General features: G+C 39.1%; 1 protein-coding gene across 6 annotated transcripts in view; it reads right to left on the bottom strand.

The window, feature by feature from the left end:
- Nucleotides 1–24201, bottom strand: part of LOC131430992 (serine-rich adhesin for platelets) — a 371249-nt gene that overhangs the window by 39333 nt on the left and 307715 nt on the right. For all 6 annotated transcript variants that reach the window (XR_009229618.1, XR_009229616.1, XR_009229615.1 and 3 more), the window contains 2 exons: nucleotides 13401–13727; nucleotides 12470–12744 (listed from right to left, as the gene is read on the bottom strand). Coding sequence is in view for 1 of the 6 variants with exons in the window: in XM_058596336.1 (XP_058452319.1) it covers nucleotides 12470–12744; nucleotides 13401–13727 (602 nt within the window). In the remaining 5 variants the exon portion in view is untranslated. The remainder of the gene's footprint in view (nucleotides 1–12469; nucleotides 12745–13400; nucleotides 13728–24201) is intronic.

Raw genomic sequence — 24201 nt, 5'->3', positions numbered from 1 at the left:
TGAAAAGGCACTCCATAGTAAAGTAAGTCGTATTCACGACAAAAAGCGAAAAAAAAAACATATTTTGACATCAGTGGCAGCATTCTCTTCTTCAAACATTCTTCCTCGTACACCTTGGCGTTAATTGTGCCCTTCGTGAAGAAAATCGACGACCGCAAACCACAGGTACAAATTGCTTGCCAGACCAACACCTTCTGCCCAAACTTTTCCATCGCCACCGTGGTGTCAGCGTCGTCCAGGTTCTGGTACACCGATTTCGTATAATATTGCGGTCAGGGCAGCGCTCGAGAGTCTTCCTTGGCGTAGGTTTCGTCGTCGATCAGGATGCATCCGTCTTTATTCTGTAGAATCCGGTTATACAGTTTTCGCGCTCTTGTTTTGGCCTGAACTTGCTGTACCAGGGACTTTTTCGGCACCTTCTGTTTCTTGTACGTTTTCAGGGAGTTCCGAACTTTGATCCGTTGAATCATCCCGATGCTGGTGTTGAACTGCTTGGCCAAATCCCGCGTCGACGCCGATGGGTTTTTCCTGATGTACTCAACCACTTTTAAGTCCCGGCCGGGCTGGCTGCGACCCGTTTTCCTACCGGATCGGGGCAAATCCTTCATGGAAAGGGTCTTACCGAACTTCTCGATACTATTTTTGATACTGGTGTGGTGCACTTTCACCCATTTTGCAATTTCGTTGTACGTGACACCACTTTCTGAGCACCAAGTGTGCAGAATTTTCTTTCGCGTTTCCGGATCAATTCATCATTGAAACGATAAACCGTACAGAAATCAATCGATTGCGCAGCTGTTATTGACATGTAAACAAACATGTCACCGTAAAACACGCTGCAAAAAATTAAGCCATTTCAGAGTAATAACTGTTTGAATGTTGCTAACTACTTATCGATACACTTCTTATATAATTGATGATACGTGACTTGACACATTCAAATCGAAATAGAAATATTTCCAATCAAATCATGAAATCATATCATTAATAGATACAAAATAGACTGAGCTGTAAGTGTTCAAAACCAGACCACATTTCTACGTGTATTTTTCCTTGAGTTTCTTATTTGCACCCCTATATAGAAAATAAAGAAGTGTTCCACATCAAAAGACCTCAGTGTATCTTTATTTAGTATCTGCTAAAATTCAGTATAACCCGTTCGACACTGTAACTTATCTTCCGCGAAAATAGTTCTGGACTCGTCTCAACGAACAAATTGCAAGTCGAGATTTACGAGTTTACAACGCAATAATGTCATATCTACGGAGAATAAGTGGAATCTATGAAAACTTGCGAATTTAACTATCAACAGAATCAAAGATTGTTAAACATGAAATGAAACTATTAGCTATTGAGTTATGTGGTGGCATATGTTTGGTACAGCAAAGGACACCCCAGGACTATAGCTGTTAGGAGTTGTGAACGAGAGTTGACGAATGAAACCTAACCCCGTTAGGTCTAATTAGTGGTCGAAAAAGATGCTGGAATACGGAGAAAAAAAGAGAGTGAGCAAACGTGGCTAGAACCGACATATAACACATGGATCAATAAGTCCCGAGACTAACAATGGAAACAACATTTTTTTGCAAATTTTTTTTTTATTCATCAACATAATCACCTTTTAGGGTGGTACAATGGTTCCAACGTTTTTCCAAGTTTTCAATACCATATTTATAAAAAAAAATTATCTTTCGCTTCAAAATAAGCTTCAGTTTCAGCGATGACCTCCTCATTTGAGCCAAATCTTTTTCCCTGGAGCATTTTTTTAAGATCAGCAGAGAGCCATTAGTCACTGGGGGCTAAATCTGGCGAGTATAGGGGGTGGGGAAGGTGTAACGACCTGTGGTCTACCCGAGCGTTCCGCGTCATTTGTGTACGACCACGTTTAAACTCGGCGAACCACCGACAAATCGTTGCTTTTGATGGACAAGAGTCCGGATAACATTCTTCAATCCATTGTTTTGCTTGCACGGTGTTTTTACCCATTAAAAAACAATGTTTTATCAAAACACGAAACTCGGTTTTTTCCATTTTTTAAACAAACTACAAAACGACTTTACTCCAACCTTGACCCGTTTCAAGCAAAGGTTAGTATTCTAGAAAGACGTGGTTACTGGTTTACTACGAGCGCCATCTCTGCTTTTGTCTCGGGACTTATTGATCCATGTGTTAGATATAATTAGTGATCGAAAAGATGGTAGAAGAACAATGAAGAGAGGAGAAGAGGAGATACAAAAAATTAGTTCCAACGAGCGAATTTATTAGTTTTCAATGGAGATGATGGAGAGACGAAGGGGTGGTCGAGCGGAAAGAATTAAAATTAGTACTCAAATGTCAAATGTCAAAATTGATCAATTGTAGGAGATCAGGACTGTCAACACGTGATTGAATTAGATCAGCAATGAAGACAGCCTTGCAAACGTTCCTACAAATCTAGCTCAATAAGCCGACAGCGATTTTTGTAACTAGGAAGGTTGAATGGGTTCCTCCATGGTAGATTACATAGTGCAAATCTAATGAATTTGCGTTGATCACCTTCGACACGATCAATGTCGATTTGATTATGAGGTGACCAAACGATGGCTGCGTATTCTAATGTTGACCGAATTAGCGCACAATAAAGAGTCTTCAGGCAGAGTATATTGGTAAAGTTCTTAGTGATCCGATATATGAAACTTAAAAGTTTGGAAGCTTTGGAAATTACATAATCAACGTGATTCTTGAAATCCAATTTGTGATCGGACATTTTGCTAGAGATGATAGTCTAATGTAATTATTGAGCATTTTTGGGAGAAATATATAACAGAACATTTGGAGGCGTTTAGTACCATCCTATTATTGTGGCACCATTTGGCCAATGTGTCAAACTAAGCTTGAAGAAAACGTGCATCTTCTAGTTCCTTTATAGGATGATATAGTTTGATGTCATCAGCAAATGATAGTTTTAAACATTTCACGGAGAAGTTGAGATCATTGAAATAGAGTAAAAATATGAACGGTCCTAAATGACTTCCTTGAGGTACTCCAGAACTAACAGTAAAAGGAACTGTTGTGTAGTTTCCTATTTTCACCGACATCTCGCAACCAGTAACATATGAATGCATCCAATACATTAAAGCGTCAACTAGAGGTCACTCTGTCGAGTTCAGCAATCGTTATTTGATGATTAATTTTATCAAATGCCGCTAATAAATCTGTGTAGATAGCATCAACCTGTAGATTCGATTGTAGAGATCGGATGATAATAGATGTGTATGCTACAAGGTTTGTAGATGTTGACCTCTTAGGCAAAAAACCGTGTTGAGCTACAGATATGTAGTCCTTGCATTTGTGAGTTATGAAATCGAGAATAATTATTTCAAATAACTTGGATACAGCACATAGTGAAGCTATCCCACGGTAGTTAGTAATATCAGATTTGTTACCTTTCTTAAAAACCGGTAAAATATATGATTTCTTCCAGTGGTCCGGGAAAGTCCCCGCATTAAGGGAAGCGTTGAACAATCTTCTATCTTCTTCTTCTAAATATATAAAAATGGATGTAAGTTTGTATGTTTGTAAAGCCATAACTTCGGAACTTCTGAACGGATTGCCACCAAACTTGGTACAGGTATTTCTTGCATTTCAGAGATGGTTTAAGGAGTATTTTCATAGGGAAGGGAGCGTAGCAAGAGTCATTAACAAGGGGGGGGGGGTCATGAAAAAATTCATATAACTTGACATGAATCGATACGTTTTGAAGACTCTAGTAACATTTTGCATACCTTAGATATGACTATATGGGGGGTGGATGTAGCAAGTGCCTTTAAAAAGGGGGGTATAATGTTTAAAACGGCTTAATTCCGAAACTACTGAATGGATTGCAACCAAACTTGGCACAGATACTTTATGCTTTTCTGAGATGATCCTAAGGGTAGTTTAATGAGGGAGGGAGCGTAGTAAGTGTTCTTAACAGGAGGGGGTCATGAAAAAATTTGTCTAATTTGACGAAAATCAATACTTTTTTTAAGACCGTAGAAACATTTTGCATATATTAGATATGATTATATGTGGGGTGGATGTAGCAAGAGCTTTTAAAAAGGGGGGGGGGGTGTAATGTTTTTAATGACATAACTTCGGAACTACTGAACGGATTGCTATCAAAATTGGCACATGTACTTCTTGCTCTTCAGAGATGGTCATAAGCGTATTTTTATGGGGGGAGGGAGCGTAGCAAGTGTCATTAAAAGGGGGGATCAAGAGAAAATGCATATAACTTGACGAAAATCGATATTTTTTGAAGATCTTAGAAACATTTTGCATGCCGTAAATATGATTTTATAGGAAATGGATGGAGCAAGTGCCTTTAAAAAGGGGGGTGTAATGTTTGTAATGGCATAACTTCGAAACTAATTAACGGATTCCTATCAAACCTGGTACATGTGCTTCTTGCTCTTCAAAGATAGTTATAAGAGTATTTCCATGGGGAAAGGTAGCGTAGCAAGTGTACTTAACAAAGGTGGTCATAAAAAAATTGATCCAATTTGACGAGAATCGGTACTTTTTGAAGACAGTAGACACTTTTTGTACAACTTAGATAAATAATATTATAAGGATATTCTGTGGGGAGAGGGTGTAGTAAGTGCCTTTAGAAAAGAAGTGTAATGTTTGTAATGGCATAACTCCGGAACTATTGTACGAATTACTATAAAATTTGACACAGTTATTTCTTTCTCTTCAGAAATAGTCATAAAGGTATTTTTATAGGCGAGGAGGCGTAGCAAGTATCATTAACATTATAATTTGAAGAGAATCGGCATTTAGACTAGAAGGATGGGTTTTTAAAATTAATTTTTTCTCCCATTTTTTGTAAAAGAAGAGAGTGGCAAGAATTTCAAGGTCGTAGTAGATAGTATTGCTGTTGTTAATTTGATTGCAACGCAATTTTCTTCAAATAATTTCAAAAGATCTGGTAAAATTTTGCCGGGGAATTCAAAGAGCTAAGGGAAAATAATCTTTGTCTGCCTATGAACGAGAGTATATTTATGTCTCAGCATAACTACGAAACAACTAAACGAATCGCCACCAAGTTTGGCACATGTACCAAAGGTGGGAATCTATATTTTTTGAAAAGCACAGATACTTTCTACACTACTCCGGGTAATCATGGAGAAGATTTGCAGTAAGTTCACTAACAAAAGGGAAGTTAAACCAAAATAGATTATAAGATTATTTTTAGGATGAGAGAGTGCAGCAAGTGCGCCGAACATGGAAAGTGTAAGAGGAAAATTAATCGGGTTTTACGAAAAATTGGTACTCTGTACGATTACAGTATATTTCTAGCAACTAAGTGAGGTTCACAAAAATATTTACAAGATGGAGGGGGAATAAGTATTCTCAACATTGATCTGAACTGACGAAATCATACAATCATTGTGCATTTTTTATGTAAATTGAGAAAACTGTCGACTCAAGGTGATGGAAATAAGTTTATAACGACATTTGTATTAACTGAATCGTCATTTTACATGTTTTCCTCCCCGGGGAACATCCAGAAAGGTTAAAGCCGTGGTCAAATAAATGATATAAAAACGTTATTCTATAGTACAAATGTAGTTATGATGGTAAACAGTCTTTCGTTATAAAATAATCAGATCAGATGGAAAATTTTGAGCAATTAATGATGCCATAAAAATTTGTATAAAGAGGAGGGAGTAGCAAGTGTTCATAGCCATGGAAGCCAAAGGTATTGTAGATCGAATGTGACGAAGAAGTACGGAAGTACGTTACAAGCACATATACATATGAAACTCGGAGGTTGTGTCTAACAAAAGGGTTCAAATATAAAACTGACCCAATTTGTCGAGAATACCATGAAAAATATGATTATTGTGAGATTTGAGATGGGACACTGATCATTCGCAATTTGAACATGAACGGAGTATTGTTCAAGCGGGTTTCCGTCTAAGTTATGTTTCACTACAATCAGAGTATTTCACTAAGTAGGACAACTTCGAGAATTTTTTTCCGTCTTCCCTTCACGAAACATTTCCGAGCAACGCCGGGTAATTCAGCTAGTATATATTTATACGTGAATTCAGGCTTTAAGGTAACAAGCTCAAAACAACCTGACTACTATTTGTCTGATTTTCATAGTTTTTCTTATTACAGCATTTTACTACGATATTTCATTGAATCTATTCACAATTTGTATTTAAACACCCAGTTTAAATATCAAAAATGTAGAATTCCCTCTTCCGAATAACTTTGATGTGTTTTGAAAAATTGCTTACATATTTCTTATTGAAAATGTTGTTAATCGAAAACAAACACTTCTTTTACCTCGGCTCTGACAAATGTTTGTATTCCGGCCAGAAACAAATACTTCCATTTCTATGCAATAGAATAAATCGGGCCAATTTTTGTATCCTTTGACTGAAGGCAAGCATATTCCGACAGGAACGGTCTGCGCCCATTTAAATTAGTGATAGTTGAATGATGTCGAAATCTCGGTGGAAAAAAATACAAAAGCTCTTACGTAACATCCATTGGATATTTAATGAAAAGAATTACTTATCTACGGATCATTGCAATGACTACAATCGATCGAAGTGACATCAACAGATACTAGTGACAAACGTAGTGACATCAACAAATGCTAGTGGCGGAACTCAAGTGACTAACCAATGTGTACACGTACACACCGAGAAAACGAAAACACAAAACAAACTAATTCAGATTTTTTTTCTTGTTTACTAAGATAACAGAAAATATTCGTTCCAAGTTGGCATTCGTTAAATGTTCAAACTGAATGGTTTCATAGTTCTAATAAGGTTTAAAACCTGTTTTAGTGTAACTGTAAGTGTTGAGTGTAAGCGTGAGTGTTCAAATATTAACAGTAGTCATCGAGTGAGTCGTGGTACGTAGGTAAACTTGTTTTATTTTAATCAATCCTAAAATCAAGTATAGTTATCGCAATCAAAAAACTATCACCATAAGTCACACCGTATGAGCAGAGAATGTGGCTGTTTGTTTTGTTAAATGTATACAAAAGTTGTTCCCCAATTAACTTTATGTACTATACAGACAGTTAAACATCAACACAGTAAGAATATTAATTTTAAGTATTTTTAGGTAAGCACAATAATGACGTTTTATTTTAAAAAATCCTGTTTTCGTTGTAACGTAGTTATCGAATTGAAGTTAGTTTCTGCCCTGTTGCAAAAAAAAAACAAACAGAATTACCTGGGGTTATTCCTATATTGATTCAATTTCACCGGCCGGTACAAAACCAATCGGTCAGTCAGGCACTCATCCGGGAAAGACACACGACGCCACCGGAAAAAGTTGATTTGCTATTCACTGAGGCACACGCCAATTGGTAGGCCTTTTCACGTTATTAATTTTTATGACCTTTTCTACAGTAATCTCAACTCACGACGGCTTACGATATTTGCCGTAAATTGACTCGATTTTGCTCTACCTTACGTTGCACTAAAATGTTGAAACGGCGGCGGACGGCATCAAGCCCGTGACTTTCCTTATACCGCGAGGTGCACTAAGCGTAGTTACGAATCGAATGCCGTTTGACGAATGAGATCTCCTCCAGACGTGTCGCGCTTTGAAGCGTTGATGTGGTTTTGACTGGTGCACGAAAATGACTGACTTGCTGCTCCGAGAGCTCCGGGTGTTGCGAATTTCCGTCATTCTTACGAATGCGTTGGCCGCATGTCTGCGCGCCAACGATGATAATATCCCACGGAACAGCAATCTCTGACGAGTGAGGGGTACGTCGATGCTGAGCTGGTTCTGTTGGGATCAATACGCAGTGCACCATCAGATTTCCCGTCGTCACCGCTGCGGATCAACTGCACTCCATAGCCTCCTTTGCTCAGCAACATGTTTGAAGCATTCAGATCTGGTGAGTAGGTGGACTATTTTTCGACGGTTTGCTGCTTTCTTGCTTCTGTGCTGCGAGATCTGATTCACCACATATCGATGAATGAACTTTGCAAAAGATCCACGGAAGGCCACCAGAAGAATGGTCCGGTATGGAAGAGTCACATTGTATGTATAGGTTGAGTAGAAATTGGTCTCGATTTGCTTCACAATCGCAATTTCCGTTCCAGTTTAAATTACGACCGGGTGCATCTCCTGCATCAAATACCACTAATTTTAGGTCGAGAAACTGAAAGAACTTGTGGTTTTCCATTTGACACGCAATGCAACTCAACGATCGGATGTAATCATTGAGAATAATTTGGTTGTTCGCGAGCATTTCAGCACTCGCGTATTTGAAGAGACCTGTTTTCCGATACATTAGGCAACATTTTATCAACACACTTGAAAACCGGAATAAAAATTGTCATCGTTTTAATAAATCAACAAAATTAAGGTTGCGACTGGTGGCATGGAAACTTCGTTGAATGCGTCATGCGGCTAAAAACGTTATATTCTCGAATGGGAAAAAAATATCCATTGAGTATTCTATATAAATTAATGCCAATCGCAGAGCTTATTATGTATGGTTAAATCAGCACTTTAGATAACACATTACTCATCCTAAAAATTCAAACCCGATTAAGTTCTTTCGCGTTCGCACGAGCTTGATAATGCGCAGTAGTATATCTTTATTGTTATATTTACTTCCCAAGTTTCAAAACATGTGTAATTCCGATTCTAAAAAAGGCGGGTGGGTAATGTCAGAGACATAAGTGGATGTCGTGAATACGAAATACAACTGACATGTTCCTCAACACTTCCGAATATCAATTAGTTTATCAATTGTATGAATTATGCAAGCATTCCAAATAGTCTTATGAGTTTTTTTTATCTTTTTATAAAATAATTTTTGACACTAATTTCGGCTCATTTTCGATTTTCATTTTTGACTTTGAAAAGAGTGATGGTAATCTAAAAAACCCTTCTTAGTCCACTTAGTGGAATTTTCATAGATATTGAAAAATCACCATAAGGGGGGGGGGTGATTTGGACCCCCATCCAATGCGGCTAAAAGCCCCTCCCCCCGGCTTACATGAAATTACTCTACCATACGGTGCTTTTTCAATATCGAAAATTTTCAAATTTTAACCGCTGGGCAGCACCCCTTACCCATCGCCGATTTAGCTCAAATTTTGTATGAGGACTTTTTTCGATGTGCTTAAACTTTTGAATAATAGGGCTTAATGATATTTGAGATGATCCCAAAATATTGGCGCCCTCATATACATTAGAGCGATACAAAACAACGTGTTTTATCGGTTACGTCACTTATACCATTATATCTCCGGAACCAATAGTCACAGCTATTTAATCTTCGAACTTGATCAATGGCCTTGCAGTAGCTTTCAAACGAGCATAAGTTTGTTCAAATCGGTTCAGCCATCTCTGAGAAAATTGAGCGCGTGAAAATATCTTCGAAAAGTGCACACACACAGACATTTTCCGAACTCGTCGAACTGAGTCGAGTGGTATATAACACTATGGGTCTCCGAGGCTCCGTTCAAAAGTCGGTTTTCCAGCAATTCTAATACCTTTCTATAGAGAAAGGCAAAACCTGTTTTAATCCACCTAGTGGTGTAATGATGCCTTTCTCATATCAATCATACTATCATAACTTATGATCAAAAACGAACAGGAATTTTCATTTTAAAATTCCCGCGCTTATCCAATCGGTAAACTTTTATTCTCTCAACGTTGGCAACACTTTTATACACATTCTGTCAAATTTTGACGCATATCGTACGATTAGTTTATGTTTGGCGTCTATACAAAGAAGTTGAAAAATTTTCGTGTGGCGATTTTTATAATGGATGAAAATTTAGTTAGTCACTGATCGAATCCTAACTTTGACAGTTTATATGTTAACAATTAAGTTCGCGGTGTAAAATTAATTCAAAAATAAAAAAAAAACATTCGTTACGTCGAGTTTCTTAATTGAAACATAATTACACTATATTAATTTGAAATATTTACATTTGAAAACAATAACAATTTAACTATTCAAAAAAAAATACATGTTAGCGGGTCTGCGTGTGTGTGAATACTAAAACTACAGCAATATATTCGTTCAACAATTTCTTCAACAATCTTCCGAAAATTTCACATTGCTATAGTAAAAAAAAATATATAGTTTTATCCAAAAATAAACTACAAGTTATTGCGTTAATGTAATTATATTTTTTCCAGTATCCGCTCCTCCCTAACGAAGCATTACTTTGACAAGGAAAGAAATATTTTCTCTCGTGAAAAAAGAAATTTTTGGCAGTCAAACTACTTGTTTGAAAATAATTAGAAATGACCTAACGCTGGCTTTAACGATGGTGGATGGGAAAGTGTGCAATTATCTCACAGAAACCTCGTCAACTGAACGCTGTTATCTTTTTTTTATGCACCTCTGGCGTAGACGAGGAAATCATCAAACGTTTCCATTCGATTTTACAAGTTATATCTTGTGGGCATAAAATCAACGTCGAAAAATTTGAAAAATATGCACTTGACACAGCACGGACATTTGCTGCATTATTTCTATGGTACTATATGCCAACTACAGTGCATAAAGTTCTGGTTCATGGTGGAAAAATTATTGAAAATTCTCTCTAGCCCATCGGACAAATGTCCGAGGAGGCGCAAGAGTCCTGTAACAAATATATAAAGAAATTTCGACGTGATTTCTCGAGGAAAAAGAGCCGTGAAAAAACGATGACAGATGTTTTTTGTAGACTCCTGGTAGCGTCTGACCCACTGATTTCGAATATTTATTACAAACCTATCAAAACTGGAAAGAAATTGTCACTGGAAGCTACTGATATGCTAGAACTTACAACAGAACAAGAAATTAACGCTACGGAAAACTCGGACGATAGCGTGACTGATACTGATTGATCGAATGCAATGCGACTAAGTGACATATTGTAATGATTTATTAGGTAACATTAACTACCTAGTTGATTGATTAGGTTGTGAAAAGTATTGGGAAAACTTACTCATTTAAATGCTAACTTTGAAGTAGATACTTAGGTAATAGAGATAAATTCCACGTAGGTAAATCCAAAAAAACTGTTTTTGAAATAAAGTGAATATCTCAAAAAATATTTTTTTTACATTATTCATATCTTCAGCAAAAATACTTGAAATGTTCATATCTTCAGCAAAAATATTTGGTTTGCAAAAATACTTGTTCATATCTTCGGTAAAAATACTTGAAAATACGTGAAAGTTTGCTGCATTAAGTTACATATTTCGCTTCGGCACAAGGTTTTCTAGGTACAAAGTAAAATTATGCATAAATTTTCCGGAAAAGAATAAACTTATGCATTAGCTTCTACAAAATTATGAAATTTTATATTTTCTACAATTATTCCAAACGAAGTATGCATAAAAAAATAACTCGAAACAAGTTATGACTAGAAAACTAGTTTTAAGGGGGTTGCCATAATTCAGTAATTAAAACTAACTTTGAAAAGACCTAAAAAAAAAGTTCCACCGAGTTCCATTTAGATTTTTTTATGATATTGGGGATGTGCCTACAAATTTTGTAAAAATCAGCTGCATAAAGTTGCATATTTCGCTTCGATGCAAGGTTTTATCCTAGGTAAAAAAAAGGTTAAATGTTGCATAACTTTGCCAGGAAAGAACAAACCTGTGCACTACCTTCAACAAAAATATGCGATTTTATAAATTCTACAATTATTCCAAACAAAGTATGCATAACAAAACAACTCGAAACAATTTATGAATAAAAAACTGATTTTAAGGGGGTTGCCATAAAAACGCTTTGTATATCCGAAACGGTGCGACCTAGACTTTTGGTATATTTGACAAAGTAAAATATTTTTAATAGTTCTAAAACTTTGTAGAAGAAAAAAATTTCTATCTCTTCAGAAAAAAAGTTATGGTTATATTTTTTGTCAAAGTAGGCCATGAACAATTAATGATAGGATCAAATAATGCGGTATATATTTGTAAATAATTTCTTCAAAGCAACTATATGCATTAAAAGAACGGTTTGGCAGCTACTGATTTATGTCCACGTTTTTATTGATTCGAACCACTGTGCGGCGCTTCGATCGGTTAACAGGTTAACATCGTTGAATTTTGGGGTGGTAAATTCTCAGTTTTTGCCGCTTGAGCATCTTTAGTTTTGCGGATCAATATTATTCAATAAATAGCACTCTAACTACTAAACACACACTTGTCACACCTGCACTATCACTCATTACTATTTCAACCAAATTTTTAACTATACACATTGAAACTATACTTTTTCGAGAGCAGCACCAGGATACCGCACCGCACACTCAGTGATGCCAACTCTTCCCCCTGTGTTCGCATCCCCTGTACTGTGAAACCAAAAACAGGAATTTATATCTACACAGAAATTTCTATCCGAAAATTATTGGACTGAAATTTCCAATTCGAAATAGCACTACGAATCAATTATGTATATTGCAAAATCTGGCACGACGTTTGTGATATGATAAATTCTCACCTTTCGGGATCGGCCGGTTGCTCCTTTACGCTGATGTCTTTGAATTTGTCGAAGTAATCGTAATGAGGCCGATGTCCACTGTCCGTACGATGAAGACCAGAAGGTTTGGAATGCAGCTTGTTGCCGTACGACACCGATGACAACGATGATGATGATGTTGATGATGTCGTAAAATGGTTCCCTCCACTAGCCGTCACTGGTTGGATCAACGTCAACGGTTGAGGACTCTGATGTTGAGAAGAAGTACCGTGTAGGATGCTGCCGGCTGCCGTACTCTGGTGATTGAATAACATAAAGAAACGCGGTTCAATTTTACACAGTCGCATTCTATTTCGAAGAATCGTTGACGATTGGGCGTGAGGTATGATTTCATGAATTATTAATTGTGTGACGGTGGCCAACCGGGTGCTGAAAGTCAGTTCGTAGACAAAATAAAGAACATTTTACAAACATCTGATGTGTGTCATTAACTCAAGAAAGAAGTTTTAACAAGCAAACGTGGTTCATTTCGAAGCACACTTCAAGGACGTTTATGTAGCACTCTTCAGTTTATGGTTCAATAAGTGCTCAAAGGTACATACATTTTTACCTCTGGCAAATGGCACTGACTTGAACTAGGCGTGTAGGAGTACTATACAAATATCATGCGTAACCACTCGGTATGCGAAATTCAATGACACAATGGCCATTGCCAGTGAAGTATTCATTGATGCTACTGTTCACGGTGACGATCGGTACAAAGCAAGATCAATTACCGCCTGACACGGTTTGATGGATTGATCATGGACATGGTTTTCATTGTTGGACAAAAATTAAGATTTTGCTCTTGGTCGGAAACAGTTTAGTTTCAAGAGCAATGCAGCGCACGTACCAAGACGAAGCTTTCAGTAAGGCTCGAATATGACTAACAGAAGTGACAGTTTCCACTTACCAATAATCTGCTAGAATTTATCACCGGTCGGTGAAACTGTTGCGGTAGGTGATGATGACTCGAGAACCCATTAGTCGTTAGTGCACTGGTCTTACTGCTGGAGACGGTTGCCAGTGAACTGCTGTGAAGATTGTTAGAACTGCTACTACTATTACTGATCTCGGAATGCAGTGTGGAGGAAGTCCAACGCGACGAACTCGTTTGAACGGTTTGAGCTCGAACCACCTGCAGCGAACCGGATGAAGTGCGGGCCTGAAGGATTTCCATCTGTTTCTTCTGCATGTGCTGGGTGCTTCCATCCGGTGTGGACAAGTTGTGTGTGACCATCTGTGTCAAAAGATAAAAAGTGATAAATCAATTCAAAACAAGTGGTTGACTGGTTGGAGACAAACGGGTTTTGGTTTTTTTTCTAGGGCTACTGTACCAATAGTCATCTCATCTCGCCATTGTATTTTGCCAATTACTCGACTTTTAATCAACAAATTGCGATAAAATCGGATACAATATCCTTGCTTCGATTCTAAGAAGCTATACGACAGAAAAAAAAACAGAAAAATGTGCAATACTGTTGTAATTGTGACGTGAACATTAAATTCAATTTATCGAATAGAGACGACAACTAATAGTTTTTGAATATGAGATGATTACTGGAGCTGGGATGAATGGGGGAACCGTTACCCTACTAGTTCTTGAAGATATGCGAAGCGACCTAAATATCTGCATAAAATATTCCGACATGGACGAAAAATTTTGTGTAGTCGGTTGCCGTTTTCGGTTCCAGTTCTGAATCATACAAGGAACTCAAAGTTGGCGTGCTAGAATCCGGACAATTAAATGATAAAAGAGGCAACATAGTTTGTTTCAATCTTCGCATAGGTGTACGATAAACCGAAAACGGGTCGAAAAAAGGTCCTGCTAACCCTCAGTTGGATAAACGTATACTGAAGGCGTTCGAGCAAAAGAAGGAGGTTTCAGTTCGGGATGTGGCCAAAAAAGTGGGCACTTCGAAATATTTGACTTGTGCTAAAGAACGTTTGAATCTTCGAACCTATAAGAAGCAGAAACAACCAAAACGTAGTTCGAAACAAGAAGCATCGATCAGGCCGAGGGTTCGAAAGCTGTACAATATGATTCTTGCTGGAAATTTGAACTGCATAATCATGGACGACGAAACCTACGTGAAACTCGATTACAAATCCTTGCCGGGACCACAATATTATACGGTGCGAGAAGGGTAAGTGTTGAACCAGTCCGAGACATCGATTGAAGTCGAAAAATTTGGTAAGAAAGCAATGGTCTGGCAAGTAATTTGTAGCTGCGGTAAGATTTCGGAACCCTTCATCACCACTGCTTCAATGAACAGCGAAATATACATCAAGGAATGTTTACAAAAACGACTTCTACCCATGATTCGAAGCCACAAGGATCCTGTTGTCTTCTGGCCAGATCTTGCTTTCGTGCAACTACTCGAAATCAACGGTAGAATGGTGTACTACCAAAAATGTCACTTTCGTCCCAAAAGACATGAATCCACCAAATTGCTTACAACTTCGACCAATTGAGGTATTTGAATTTGGAATATGAATTGATGGCATTAACGAAGGCACATCTTAGGAAACATGTTTCGGCAGCCGAAACCAATAGTTCGAAAAAGATTGGAAAAAAGTGTCAAAATTTGTCGCCAAAAAGTCAGTACGGAATTTAATGAGGAACGTTCGCAAGAAGATGCACCAGCTAGTCCACAATGGCTAATGTTGAGAATAATATTCTGTTGTTGTAGTCTAATATTATCAGTATATCGAATAAAATTTGAATATCTAACACTTGTGAATTATTTACAGCGAAATCAAAGTGCGTCCATACTTTCTGGGACAGTCTTTATGGCATATGTTTTTGTCATAACTGAGCGGAAAAAACAGATTGAGAAGTGGTATGAATGAAAACACACAGAAAAACCTGTTTTAATTCATCTAGTGGTGTAATGATGCCTTTCTCATACATAATACTGTGGTATTCTATTCAAAATGTTTCTCTTCGATTTTTGAAAGAAACCAAGGAATTTTTTGTGCATTAACTAGTATAACATAGAGAATGGAACAATGTTCTCTGATCGGTTAGGCCATCCATTACAAAACGAAGTGGGTTCACTTTTATATGTACTTCCAGCACCGGAACCCGAGAACCGGTATAATCGAAGTTGGTTCGTACGGCCACCAACTAACATAAAGTACAAACTCTACTAGTTCTTTTTTTTCAATTCCGTATGGGACCGTGAAACCTTTTTTTTAATTTAAAAGATATTTTTTTTATTCCGATCTATTTGCGTACAAGCTTTACGTGGCCGATTGAGCTGATTTTTTAAATATTTGTTTTTTGTATTGGATCTCGTTGTCACCCTTTTTCTAAGGGGAGAGGAGCTTCCATTTCCCTCCTGCGAGTATTGAGGGGCACTTTGTTCGTGGCTCGTCACATCATCCATTGCCGCATCGGTGGTATTATTCGCAGTCTTGAGTTCGTTGCTAGTTGCGGTAGATGCGCCTTGTTGTACATTGTTTGCAGTTCCTGGTTAGTTGGAGAGTAAGCTGTTAACTGCAGCTGGTGTACTTTGTTATATAGGGGATACGTTGGATGGTTTCGTTGAAGGGAATGCTTCATTGTTGTTGGTGGCTGTCACAGGTGTACTGGGGTTGCTTGGGGTTGGTGTGAAGGAAGCACCATTGTCCTTTGGTGTAGTTGTGTCCTTGGCCAGTTTATCACATGGCTTACCGTAGTGAACAGCTTTTTGGCAATATTGACATATGGCCATCTGATTGTCAGAGGTAACAAGTGATTTGCACGGGACTCTTGTATCGTGACCGAAGGTCACATAAGAAGGTATAGGCCTCTTCAAGCGCATGCGTAACATACGTACGCCATTTAGAATACCGGGGGAAAAGTTCTTCCGCTTTTCTTTTTTGATAGAGAGAATCTCTCCGTATTGGGACATAGTTTTACGAATATAAGGAGGAAGCGCTTGAGGGAAGATCATGCACACGCACTTCTATAGCACTATTTTCCATATATACTGGAATGTTGTGCTTAATGTTTTCGTGACCCACATAGTGCACATTGTTATTGTTTTTTTGCGAATTGAATTGCATTCAAATCTTTATAAAACTGGATGTAAACAACATTATTTGTCTTATTGCACTGAAGTAAATGTCAAGATGCATTTGCTCCTTAAGCAAACCTTCAAGTTCTCGTATCAAAGGACGAATTTTACACTGCCTAAAGTTAACAATAATTATATTCTTTCGTATCGGCGGTAGCTTTTGTTCGTTTGGTTCACTCATTTCGCGGTCGTTCTATTGTTCACTACACAATTCTGTACTTGGTTTCTTCCGTCCCGAACGTAAGCGGTTTTGTTTTATAGACTGACTTGGATGAGATGAGAAAGCGAACTGTGGCGTGAGACCTTTCATTTGTATCTAAGTTGGTGGAAATCTGTCAAACCATCGCTGAGACAAGTGAGTGAAATCCATTTTGGAATATATGACCATTATTTCCGGTGCTTCCGGAACCGGAGACCGGGAACCAGGATAGCGGGTTGTTCAGTTGCCTACTGATAATGGCTATCGATTTGTGTAGTTTTGAGATTATTTTAGAAATTTTGTTACATGTTTTGTTTCGCGTGTTGAAGTGACGGTGTACAATATTTAACATAATCTACCCTATAACTTCGGAACGGGTAATCGAATCCGGATGAAATACAGGGATTCCGTATAGGACCGTGAAACCTTTCATTTGAATCTTAGTTTGTCAAAATCGGCTAGTTCAGTCATCTTCGAGAAAACCTAGTGAGATTATTTGACACACACATACAGACACACGAACACACACACACAAACATTGCTCAGCTTGATTAACTGAGTCGAATGGTATATGGTTCCGGGCCAATTTTTACTATTCGGTTTTTCAAGTGATTGCATAACCTTTCTATATGAGAACAAAAACTTCTATGTGAGGCTTTCTTATTAACGTTTCCATAGGAATCGATGTAAGTTACGTTGGAGTTTGACAATCTATTCCCAGAGCCGAGTCTCGGAGACCGCCACAGTCGTAAAAAGTTTTTGCGACCATCAAATAGGCAGACCTACAAATTCAAATATTTAAGAAATCTGCTTTGAAAATTTCATAATGTTTTGTGTCGTAAATTATATCACGATTAAACATTTTGACCAACACATAAAAAGTGTAGCGAAAAAACTGTTCCATTCAAATTCCGATTATAGAGACATAGACTTTGTTTGAATCAAAGTTAACTGATTTAAATCTCATGCACTTTTTCGATTGAGCCATCTAAATCAAAATGAAAACCTGTGCTCTGCTCCTGTTACTACTGTAAATTCAATTCAAATAAAATGGGGAGTAATATTTATCAATCACATGCTATAAAACTTTCTTTGTGATTGAATTTTTAGTTTTGTTATTATTATCAATATAGTCATTTAGGGGTTAGCCAAATTTTGTGCTAGGGCACATAACCGTTTTTATTATTTTTACGTTTCGTCTTTGACTCATCAGTGCAGAGTAGTTCAAATTGAACTGCTTAGTGCTAAACTCGGCAGTTCAATTTGAACCGCTAAGTAGACGTAAAGTTTCTGCTACTTACAGAACACTTTTTGTTTTGCAACGAAGTGCAATGTCTTTTCTGACGTGCCGAACGAAAATGTGTTTTCGATTATTTCTGGCCGATGCAGGTTTGGTCATTTAAAGGTTAGCCAAATTTTGTGCTAGGGCAAAAAACCGTTTTTATTATTTTTACGTTCCGTCTTTGACTCATCAGTGCAGCAATTTGAACTGCCACACTTTCATTCTTTCTGCCACACTACCGTAAAGTAGATGACGCTGCACTGTGATCAACCAAACCAAACCTCGTTAACAGACATTTGTGCGTGCACCAGTGTTTTGGATCCTGCAATACGATTGCAAACTTGTGCTCATGTGTGCTTGGTGCCGATGAATTCGGTTGTGTTTTGAAAACGTTGTGAGTTTTCGTTCTCTTTTCTTCCTTCCGTACACGCTATACGAAATTGAACAAAGCACGCTGTGTGCTTCGTTCGCAAAGGCGGTGGTGTGTTCTTCTTCCGTTCCAGCACGTACCGATGCGGGTTTGTATGGTCATTTTGTATGACGGTTTGGAAGTTTTGACACTCATGTCCCTACAATTTCGGAAGCGGAAGTCGGATCTGGATGCAATTGCATAGTATCATTTAAGACAATGAGAACTTTAATCAAGATTTGTGGAAATTGTTTTAACCGTTGCTGAGAAATCGAAGTGAGTCTCTTTTTTAAAGTTTTTTTCCACTATTATCGGTAACTTCAGAACCGGAGACCAGGGACTGGTAGTCCCAAGTAAGTTTACATATTCACCAACTAACTAGATCAGCCAACTAGATGAATTTATCAGTAAGTTTTATAAAAAAAATACACATCGTTTCGCCATCCCTTGCGAAAAAATACTCATAAAATTGAAAAATTTTCGCTTATCGTGTTTTTTTTTTTTTTTTTTTTTCAATAGTATAATATATATTTTTAGGCACACTGCTTAAGCTCTAAGATGCCAAGGGAATTTCCTAATCTTAATTAACGACTAACTTAAAACTAGAATAGTATCATTAGATTATGTCGTCTAGAATTTTTGGAAAAAGCTTTTAGCTGGCGTTCGGCAGTGGTAGGTGAATTGAATATTGCATGACTTCCAGTTGGTGCTATCTATGGCCGCTTCCTTTCAGTTCGTGTGGGTCCGCGGGAAACACCCCCAGGCTACGAAGGCCCGGCGGGTGGCCCGCATGCTGGTCATCGACTGGAGCGTAGGACCGTAGGCGGTGATGGTGATGTTACGAAGAGATGAAAAAATAAAAAAAGTAAATATTGTGGAAACCGAGGTAAATAGGGGGTATGGAAACAAAATGTCTGAAAACTACAGAGATCTAATTAGTTGCCATCGAGATGGTGAAGAAACGGGGGAAGGGGGAACGAAAAGTTAGTGACAAAAAAAGATCTTGTTAGTTCCAATGAAGATGGTGGACAGGGACGGTGATCGAGAGAATCGGGCGGATGTTAGTGTCGAACCTGTAGGTGGAGATTATACTTTCTGAGCGAGGTATATCAGATTACACTTGGATATTAATGTGTTTGAGGTACTGGTATATAAGAAGCATATAAGAGATATCCCGACTAGCCAACACATCTCGGACCGGAACTTCAGGTGGTCTACCTCGGGCCCTTAGGGAGTCCTTTAATAAAGACCTGGCGTCACAATACTCCGTACACGTCCATACGACATGCTCGATGTCCTGATAACCGTCACCACAAGCGCAGAGACCGCTCTCCACGATTCCAATACGCCGGAGGTGCGCGTTGAAGGTGTAATGGTTTGACATGAGCCGAGACATCACACGAATGAAGTCACGACTCACGTTCATCCCCCTGAACCAAGGTTTCGTCGATACCCTAGGGATAATGGAATGCAGCCATCGTCCCAGTTCGCCATTGCTCCATGAAGTTTGCCAACTTTCGAGAGTTTTCTGACGAGAGATACTGAAAAATTCATTGAAGCAGATTGGTCTTTCGTAAATATCACCTTCTAATGCGCCCACCTTAGCCAATGAGTCTGCCTTTTCATTGCCCGGAATGGAACAATGTGAAGGGACCCAGACTAACGATATTAAATAAGACCGTTCAGATAAAGTTCGCAAGTGTTCCCGTATTTTCCCCAGGAAATATGGGGGATACTTTCCTGGCTTCACTGCGCGGAGAGCTTCTATTGAACTTAGACTGTCCGTGACAATGAAGTAATGGTCTTTGGGCAAGGTTTCAATGATCTCGAGGGTGTACTGAATAGCAGCTAGTTCTGCGACGTAGACTGAAGCCGGATCACTGAGTTTGTACGAAGCGGTGATGTTCTGATTGAAGATTCCGAAGCCTGTGGACCTGTTGATGTTTGATCCGTCAGTGTAAAACATCTTTTCACAGTTGACTGCTCTGAATTTATTATAAAAAATATTTGGGGCCACTTGAGGGCGTACGTGATCCGGGATTCCACGAATTTCTTCTCTCATGGATGTGTCGAAGAACACAGTAGAATCAGAAGTATCCAAGAAATGAGCACGGTTGAAAACAAACGAAGAAGGATTAATATTCTGAGCCATGTAATCAAAATACAAGGACATAAAACGGGTCTGAGAATTAAGCTCGATAAGCCTTTCGAAGTTTTCAATCACCATTGGATTCAAGATATCGCATCGGATTAGCAATCGATATGAGAGATCCCAGAATCGATTTTTCAACGGTAAGACGCCCGCGAGCACTTCGAGACTCATCGTATGAGTCGACTGCATGCAACCTAAGGCAATACGCAAACAACGATACTGAATTCTTTCCAGTTTAATGAAATGGGTGTTCGCGGCGGATCGGAAGCAGAAGCATCCATATTCCATTACGGACAATATCGTTGTTTGGTACAGCCTGATCAGGTCTCCTGGGTGGGCACCCCACCAAGTTCCGGTTATTGTACGAAGAAAGTTGATTCTCTGCTGGCATTTCTGTTTCAGATACCTAATGTGACATCCCCAGCTGCCTTTAGAGTCGAACCAGACCCCGAGATATTTGAATGTGAAGACTTGAGCTATGGTTTCACCCCCTAGTTGAAGCTGTAATTGTGCTGGTTCTCGCTTTCTTGAAAATACGACCAGCTCAGTTTTCTCCGTAGAGAACTCGATACCCATTTGAAGAGCCCACGTCGACAAGTTGTCGAGGGTATCTTGTAATGGTCCTTGGAGATCGGCAGCTTTGGGTCCTATAATGGACACAACGCTGTCGTCGGCAAGTTGTCTTAGCGTGCAAGATGTGTTGATACATTCATCAATGTTGTTCACGTAAAAATTGTATAAAAGGGGGCTTAAGCATGAGCCCTGAGGAAGACCCATGTAACTGAATCGTATTGTCGATAAATCACCATGTGCAAAATACATGTGTTTCTCGGACAATAGATTATATAAAAAGGTGTTCAAAACCGGCGAAAGACCATGCTGGTGCAGCTTCTTAGATAGGATATTTATAGAAACTGAATCAAAAGCCCCCTTGATATCTAGAAATACTGATGCCATTTGTTCTTTACGAGCAAATGCCATTTGAATTTCGGTTGAGAGCAACGCAAGACAATCGTTCGTTCCTTTACCCCTGCGGAAGCCGAATTGTGTATCTGAAAGTAAACCATTAGTCTCGACCCAATTGTCTAGACGGAAGAGAATCATTTTTTCGAACAACTTCCGGATACAGGAAAGCATAGCAATCGGCCGATACGAATTGTGATCGGAAGCTGGTTTCCCAGGTTTTTGAATGGCGATAACTCTCACTTGTCTCCAGTCGTGTGGAACAATATTACCCTCGAGGAACTTGTTAAATAAATTCAGCAAGCGCCTTTTGGCAGAGTCAGGAAGATTTTTCAACAAGTTGAATTTAATTCTGTCTAACCCCGGGGCTTTATTGTTACACGACAAGAGCGCAAGTGAGAACTCTACCATCGAAAACGGTGTTTCGTTTGTATTCGAAGTCGCGGCGCGGGATATCTTCTGTTCCGGAACAGAATCAGGACATACTTTTTTAGCGAAATCGAAAATCCAGCGGTTAGAATATTCCTCGCTTTCGTTCGTTGTGTTTTGGTTGCGCATTCGTCGGGCTGTGTTCCAAAGAGTGCTCATCGATGTTTCTTTTGTTAATCCGTCAACAAACCGTCGCCAGTAACCTAGTTTCTTTGCTTTAACTAAGTTCTTCATTTGCTTATCTAGTGCTGCGTAATTTCTATAATTATCAGGTGTTCCATATTTTCTGAACTTTTTGAATGCTAAAGATCTTTCCGCGTTCAGTGATGAGCACTCTTTGTCCCACCACGGGTTGGGAGGACGAATGTTGGTATTCGCGCCGGGTACACGTTTCGTCTGAGCTTGAATCGCAGTGTCGAGAATCAAGCCAGCCATAAACGTATACTCTTCCTCCGGAGGAAGTTCTTGTGTTGTTTCTAGTTTCTCAGATATCGATATTGCGTAGCATTTCCAATCAATATTTCGTGTGAGGTCATACAAAACATTGATTGTTTCCGATGGTCTTAATCCGCTGGCGATTGAAATTACGATTGGCAGATGATCGCTACCGTGGGGATCAGGGATTACCTTCCACGTGCAATCCAACCGTAGCGATGTCGAGCAAAGGGATAAGTCCAGCGCACTTGGTCTTGCTGGTGGTGCGGGAATTCGTGTCATTTCTCCCGTATTCAAGATTGTCATATTGAAGTTGTCGCAAATATCATGGATCATAGCTGATCTGTTATCATCATGAAGACAACCCCATCCCGTACCGTGAGAGTTAAAGTCTCCTAGAACTAACGTCGGTGCGGGAAGAAGTTGCATGATACTGCTGAGCCAGTGGTACCCAACTGAGGCTCTAGGGGGAATATAGATGGAAGCAATACAAAGGTCCTTGCCTTTAATTGTGACATGACATGCGACAACTTCAATACCTGATATCGAGGGGAGGTTAATTCGAAAGAAGGAATAGCACTTTTTTATCCCCAAAAGTACTCCTCCGTAGGGATTATCTCGATCCAGGCGAATAATGTTAAAATCGTGGAAGTTTAGTGATACATCAGAAGTTAACCAAGTTTCGCACAATGCAAATGCGTCACATTTCAGATTATTTACTAAGTATTTAAAAGGATCTATTTTCGGGATGATACTTCTACAGTTCCACTGTAAAACAGTGATCGAATCCTTGACCTCGTTCGAAAAATTAGCCATCGAAGGAAACGATTGCTGAGAGGAGGGGCCATTTTGCAGTCAGCTGCATCAAAAACATTTTAACTTTTGGCAGGAAAGTCATCAAAATACCTTTTAGGGGGTCAGAAATGTTGAAGACGGAAAATATAAAGTCCACAATGTCACTGAATTTTACAAGTCCAGCACTTGATGTGTTTTCTGGTTCCTTGGGGACTTTCGGGGTTTTGGGTGTCCCCGGAAGTGTTGGATATTCTTTCTCCGATTTCAAGTCTCCGGAACTAGGAGCTTTTGGCTTCTTCTTTTCGTTTTTTTTACCAACACTTCCTTCTGCTGTTACTTTTGGAGGGCCTTCAAGAGATATCTTCGAACCCTTTCTAGGGAGTTTAGGAGATGATATATTTTTCCTCTTCCTAAAACTACGAGGGAAAGTTGAAGATGTACCTTCTTGAGGATCGTCAGAGTCGCAATCGTCCGCAGACAAACAGGTGTAGGGGTTCTGTTCAGGTGGTGTGGCGATTTTCAGCATTTCTGCGAACGAGCGGTTTGATCGTTGCTTGAGAGATCGTTTCAAATGATCTCCACGCAATTTATACGCAGAACATGCTGTGAGGTCATGCGGGGCCGCCCCACAGTAAAGACACTTTTCAATGTCTCTGTCGCAAACGCCATCCGCATGACTCTCTCCACACTTCGAGCAGCGGGGCCGATTTCCACAATGGGAAGCTGTGTGTCCTAGTTGTTGACAACTAGTGCAATTCATTACCCGTGGTACGAAAAGTCGTACAGGTAGACGAACCCTGTCCAGGAGAACGAATTTCGGCAAAGCCGAGCCGGAGAAGGTCACCCGATACGAGTCCGAGTGGGGATAAGACTTTGTCCCATCCGCGGCGATCGATACTGAATGCAAACGTTTGCAGTCCAGTATCTTGACATTCTTAAGCAAGGGATCTTTAAAACATCCGACCCCATGTTTGAGAATGTCCTCG

Source organism: Malaya genurostris, chromosome 2, assembly GCF_030247185.1.
Source record: "Malaya genurostris strain Urasoe2022 chromosome 2, Malgen_1.1, whole genome shotgun sequence".
NCBI lineage: Eukaryota > Metazoa > Arthropoda > Insecta > Diptera > Culicidae > Malaya > Malaya genurostris.
This window is presented reverse-complemented; position numbering and strand designations above follow the sequence as displayed.